The following is a 6862-nucleotide window of genomic DNA, read 5'->3' on the forward strand; positions in this document are numbered from 1 at the left end:
ACCTTCGGAGCACAGTTGTTTCGACCACTCTCTCTTAAGATGGCATAACCGGATGGATTACTAATTTTAGCGCATAAATCCTGTTACATTAGCATATTTAGCGCATAACCAGACATCAATGTCCCTTCTTTATTAGGGTTTATTCTCTTTGATTATTTTAGCGCTCACGTGCCCATAATTTTTTATTCGAGCCAAACCAAAATATTCTCTTTTGTTGGCCCAAGAAAAAAATTGCTCCCTCGGACGACCCAGTAGGAGAGTGCGCCTGAGGCCCAATACTGCCTGTGCGACGGAGCAATTTGTTTCTTGTACCAACTGCGTGGGGGCTATTATATGGCGTTAGTTGCGTAAAATAGCGCGTGGGACGCACATCAGTTCGTATATGGACCACCACACTGGTAGGCTCCAAGATGACCTGTGTTTGTAAGGCGCAAAAAAATCCAAGAAATGATGAGTTCAAGGATCGAAATCATGCCCTCAAAGACCTGATACATGTTGCTAGCCACTCGAAGAGAGAGTCCTACCAACCAATGGCCAGCTCAAACCTTTAAGATCAAACTCTAATGTCACATTGAAAACAATATTTGTTTTTTATTTTTTTGAAAAAATATAAATTGCTGAATATTCTTGGAACATGAATAATTTTGAAAATCCCAGACATTTTTTTCAAATTCTTTACATTTTCAGCAATACACAACAAAATTTGAAACATTCGAAATTCACAATTTTATTTGAAAACATGAACCTTTTACAATAACTTGAACTTTTTTAATTTATGATTTTTTTTAAAAAGGAAACATATTTTGAACATTCAGAACAATTTTTGCAAATGTGTCTCTTTAAACTCGGACATTATTATGAATTTGCGAACATTTCACTAAAAGAATAATATTTTTGTATTTGGAACATTTTTAAAATGCAAATTTTTTGGAAAATCTCGAACAACTTTCGTAAACACAAGGAAAAAATACAACAATTTGTTTTTCAATCTGAACCAATTTTGGAATGGAATTAAAGATTTAATTTTCAGAACATTTTCCAGAACGGAATATATTTTAAAATTCTGAACATTTTTGAAACAATCAATTTTTCTGATATTATGAACTTTTTTGAAAATTTTGAATTTACAAAAAAGGGAGAAATAAAAATAAATTTGAAAAGAAAAAGGACAAAAGAAACAGGAAAGAAAATAGAAAGAAATGGAAAAGGAAAAATAGCACCATAACACAGAACCAAAAAAAATGCTTCAGCCCAGCTTGGGCGCACTGTGCTAATTTACGACTATTTTTGAATGAGAATAATGATTTAATGTTCTGACCATTTTTTAAAATGGAATATATTTTAAAATTCTGAACATTTTTTAAAAACTGGAATTTTTATGATATTGTGAACTTTTTCGAAAAAATAGAATTTATGAAAAAAGAGAGAAAGAAAAGTAAACTTGAAAGGAAAAATGACTAAAGAAACAGGAAAGAAAAAGAGAAAGAAATGGAAAAAAGAAAAAATGAATCATAGCACAAACAAAAAAACGGTTCAGCCCCAGCTTGGGCGCCCTGTGCGAATTTGCAACTATTTGATGCTCGTTGAATAGGGTTTCCCCACCTGCGTGTGCATGAAAATTACCTGGCTGGCTTTGCTAGGCCACACTGTGGGCAGCCCATGTACGAAATTCAGGCGTTTTTCCTTTTCTAATAGACGAAAGATAATAGTTTAGTACCATCTCGAATAGAAAAAAAAATCTTTTCAATGATGAACGGATGAAAAGATTGGAAAAACTCACCTTACTTTATTAGTAGGTATAGAGGTATAGATATAGATTGCATCAGGAGACCCTATCGAGTTAGAGATCAAAATGTGAAGTTAACGACGGCAAACTCCAGATGATTGGTTCGCTCCGGATTTTTTTTTCTTTTTGATATGATTAACCAACCTTTTCATGAATGCTGTCTCGGTGAGACCCTCTTTGAAGTGGTGCTTAGGGTATCTTATCTGTGCCGCTCAGCGGTTGTCATGATTTTCGTCCGGTTCTTCATAATTAACCGGGCAATTTGGTTTTTGCTCGGTTTTTGCTAATTAACTGAGCAATTTTCTTCTTCTTAATGAATGCAGGATAACTGCCATTTCGAAAAAAATAAACCAGCCTTTCACACTTTTCCCCCTTTCTTCACATGGAGGAAAGGGACCCATTTTCTCATACTCCCACTAAAAGTCAGCAGCAGTGGTAAAACAAACCGCGTGGAGGACGACGAATCTTGAGTCAAGTCGTCGCGCTCGGGCGTACTTGGGAAATTGCCGAATCGGATGGTTTCTTCCATGGAATAATGGAATATATACATGTCGGATGGTCCCAACTCCCAAGTGTGAATAACAATGTTGGCCTATTTATAGGAGTGCTTCGCTTCCTCCATTCCACCACGACGCTTAGCTTAACCAGAGCTCAAATTCTCAAGTCAATAGCAGGCACCACCACCTCCTCCTCCAAGATCTGAATAGAGAAAAACCTCCGGCGGGAACGATGTGCGGCTGCGACGATTGCTGCGGCTGCATCTCATACAGGACCAGGGAGAACATCAAGTACGGCTGCATCTGCTTCGGCGTCCTCGCCGTCCTGGCCGTCTTTGCCGTCCTCCTGGCCGCCTACGCCTTCCTCCGCCACGTCAGCATCACCGTGGAGGACGCGTCGCTGACCAGGTTCGCACTGCTGACCACCCCGGTGACGGCGCTGGCGTACAATCTCTCGCTGACTCTCAACGTCCGCAACCCGAACTGGGCGATGAGCATCAAGAACACGGAGCCGTTCGAGGCCGCCTACAAGTTCGACGGCCAGCAGTTCGACCGCGTGCAGGTCTCTGACAAGGGCGACAAGCATCCCCCTCGGAAGACCATGGTTTACCGCCTTGACTCGGGATCAGACGGCGCCCTCGTGTCGCTGGGCAACGCCGGCGTGGTGGAGTACAAGGAGGAGAACGAGACAGGTGTGTTCGAGGTGGAGGTGGCGCTGACCCGCAAAGTGAGCTACACAGCGCGCTACACCAAGTGCAAGATCGAGGCCACCTGCAAGCTCAAGCTCAAGCTCGTGAAGCCCGAGACGACCACGGTGGTGTTCGAAAAAGTGAAATGCAAGCTAGAAAAGGCCGACAAAAACTGCTAGATACTTCCTCCATGTTTGTGTGTTTGTTTGTTTCCATTCTCCCACTCTTTGATGAAAGATGTGATGATACTTTTTGATGTCGTCTTGCTAATTCAACAGCGAGCCCCAAGGCGGGATTCAATTTTGTAAACACATTTGTTCAATCTCATGTACTTTAAACTTCTTCTAGCGCTACTTGAATTCGCAGCGAGCCCCAAGGCGGGGTGACTTAAGGCCAACTCCAACACACGACCCAAACGGTCCAGCCACGTCCATTTAAGGTAAACGGACACAAATTGCGGCCCAACACGCGGGAGTAAACGGACAAATGTTAGGTTTTTTGTCCGCCGCCGACCCATTCCCATTCCCGGCTTAAATTTGGGCCCCGTTTGCGTGAAACGGACAGCGCGTGGACGGGCGGGACGCGTGCACTTGTCCTCTCCTTGCCCGCTCGTTGGGGACACAGAACGCTGCTTTTTATCTTTCCCTCTCCCCTCCTCCTCCTCCCCCCTCCACCCCCCCCCCCCTCTGCCATAGCCGACGCCGGCCAGTTTCCCGGCTGCCTCCTCGCTGTCCAGCCTGGCCGCCCAAAGCACGACCACATGATTTGTGCCTCTCTTGCCCCGTCGCCGGCGCACAACCGGTAGATCTGTTGTTGTCGCCGCCACTGGATTTGGCGCATCCAGCCGCCGGCGACTGCACCTTGCCATGGATTGGTCGTGTTGGGGAACGTAGCAGAAATTCAAAATTTTCTACGCATCACCAAGATCAATCTATGGAGTAATCTAGCAACGAGGGGAAGGGGAGTGCATCTACATACCATTGTAGATCGCGATGCGGAAGCGTTGCAAGAACGCGGATGAAGGAGTCGTACTCGTAGCGATTCAGATCGCGGTTGATTCCGATCTAAGCACCGAAGAACGGTGCCTCCGCGTTCAACACACGTGCAGCCCGGTGACGTTTCCCACGCCTTGATCCAGCAAGGAGAGAGGGAGAGGTTGAGGAAGACTCCGTCCAGCAGCAGCACGACGGCGTGGTGGTGGTGGAGGAGCGTGGCAATCCCGCAGGGCTTCGCCAAGCACCGCGGGAGAGGAGGAGGAGGGAGAGGGGTAGGGCTGCGCCGAAAGAGAGAGACGTTCTCATGTCTTGGGCAGCCCCAAACCTCAACTATATATAGGGGGGGAGGGGGCTGCGCCCCCTCTAGGGTTCCCACCCCAAGGGGAGGCGGCCAGCCCTAGATCCCATCTAAGGGGGGCGGCCAAGGGGAGGAGAGGGGGGGCGCCACTAGGGTGGGCCTTAAGGCCCATCTGGACCTAGGGTTTGCCCCCTCCCACTCTCCCATGCGCTTGGGCCTTGGTGGGGGGCGCACCAGCCCACCTAGGGCTGGTCCCCTCCCACACTTGGCCCACGCAGCCTTCAGGGGCTGGTGGCCCCACTTGGTGGACCCCCGGGACCCTCCCGGTGGTCCCGGTACATTACCGATATCACCCGAAACCTTTCCGGTGACCAAAACAGGACTTCCCATATATAAATCTTTACCTTCGGACCATTCCGGAACTCCTCGTGACGTCCGGGATCTCATCCGGGACTCCGAACAACATTCGGTAACCACGTATATCTTTTCCCTATAACCCTAGCGTCATCGAACCTTAAGTGTGTAGACCCTACGGGTTCGGGAACCATGCAGACATGACCGAGACGTTCTCCGGTCAATAACCAACAGCGGGATCTGGATACCCATGTTGGCTCCCACATGTTCCACGATGATCTCATCGGATGAACCACGATGTCGGGGATTCAATCAATCCCGTATGCAATTCCCTTTGTCTATCGATATGTTACTTGCCCGAGATTCGATCGTCGGTATCCCGATACCTTGTTCAATCTCGTTACCGGCAAGTCTCTTTACTCGTTCCGTAACTCACATCATCCCGTGATCAACTCCTTGGTCACATTGTGCACATTATGATGATGTCCTACCGAGTGGGCCCAGAGATACCTCTCCGTTTACACGGAGTGACAAATCCCAGTCTCGATTCGTGCCAACCCAACAGACACTTTCGGAGATACCTGTAGTGCACCTTTATAGCCACCCAATTACGTTGTGACGTTTGGTACACCCAAAGCATTCCTACGGTATCCGGGAGTTGCACAATCTCATGGTCTAAGGAAGTGATACTTGACATTAGAAAAGCTCTGAGCAAACGAACTACACGATCTTGTGCTAGGCTTAGGATTGGGTCTTGTCCATCACATCATTCTCCTAATGATGTGATCCCGTTATCAACGACATCCAATGGCCATGGTCAGGAAACCGTAACCATCTATTGATCAACGAGCTAGTCAACTAGAGGCTTACTAGGGACACGGTGTTGTCTATGTATCCACACATGTATCTGAGTTTCCTATCAATACAATTCTAGCATGGATAATAAACGATTATCATGAACAAGGAAATATAATAATAACCTATTTATTATTGCCTCTAGGGCATATTTCCAACAGTCTCCCACTTGCACTAGAGTCAATAATCTAGTTCACATCACCATGTGATTAACACCCACAGGTCACATCACCATGTGACCAACATCCAAAGAGTTTACTAGAGTCGACAATCTAGTTCACATCACTATGTGATTAACACTCAATGAGTTCTGGTTTGATCATGTTATGCTTGTGAGAGAGGTTATTAGTCAACGGGTCTGAACCTTTCAGATCCGTGTGTGCTTTACGAATATCTATGTCATCTTGTGGATGCTACCACGCGCTACTTGGAGCCATTTCAAATAATTGCTCTACCATACGAATCCGGTTTACTACTCAGAGTCATCCGGATTAGTGTCAAAGTTCGCATCGACGTAACCCTTTACGACGAACTCCTTTTCACCTCCATAATCGAGAAAATTCCTTAGTCCACTAGATACTAAGGATAAGTTCGACCGCTGTCATATGATCCATTCCCGGATCACTATTGTACCCCTTGACCAACTCATGGCAAGGCACACTTCAAGTGCGGTACACAGCATAGCATACTGTAGAGCCTACGTCTAAAGCATAGGGGATGACCTTCGTCCTTTCTCTCTTCTGTCGAGGTCAAGCTTTGAGTCTTACTCAATTTCACACCTTATAACTCAGGTAAGAACTCCTTCTTTGACTGATCTATTTTGAACTCTTTCAAAATCATGTCAAGGTGTGCGTTCTTTTGAAAGTATCATCAGGCGTCTTGATCTATCTCTATAGATCTTGATGCCCAATATGTAAGCAGCTTTTATCCAGGTCTTCCTTTGAAAAACTCCTTTCAAACAACCCTTTATGCTTTCCAGAAATTTTTCATCATTTCGGATCAACAATATGTCATTCACATATACTTATCAGAAATGTTGCAGCACTCCCACTCACTTTATTGTAAATACAAGTTTCTAACAAACTTTGTATAAACCCAAAAACTTTGATCACTCCATCAAAGCGTATATTCTGACTCCGAGATGCTTGCTCTAGTCCATGGAAGGATCGCTGGAGCTAGCATACCTTTTAGCATCCTTAGGATCGACAAAACCTTTCTGATTGTATCACATACAACCTTTCCTTACGAAAACTGGTAAGGAAACTTGTTTTGACATCCATCTGCCAGATTTCATAAATGCAGCTAATGCTAACATGATTCCGACGGACTTAAGCATCGCTACGGATGAGAAAATCTCATCGTAGTCAACTCCTTGAACTTGTGGAAAT

General features: G+C 45.5%; 1 protein-coding gene across 1 annotated transcript; it reads left to right on the top strand.

Annotated features, from left to right (window-relative positions):
* The first annotated feature begins 1906 nt into the window (after positions 1-1906).
* Positions 1907-3285, top strand: LOC109751769 (uncharacterized). Its single transcript, XM_020310655.3, has one exon. The coding sequence runs from the start codon at positions 2516-2518 to the stop codon at positions 3149-3151; it is 636 nt and encodes a 211-aa protein (XP_020166244.1). The 5' UTR covers positions 1907-2515; the 3' UTR covers positions 3152-3285.
* Positions 3286-6862: the final 3577 nt, after the last annotated feature.

The sequence above is a fragment of the Aegilops tauschii genome, chromosome 2 (genome assembly GCF_002575655.3).
Source record: "Aegilops tauschii subsp. strangulata cultivar AL8/78 chromosome 2, Aet v6.0, whole genome shotgun sequence".
NCBI lineage: Eukaryota > Viridiplantae > Streptophyta > Magnoliopsida > Poales > Poaceae > Aegilops > Aegilops tauschii.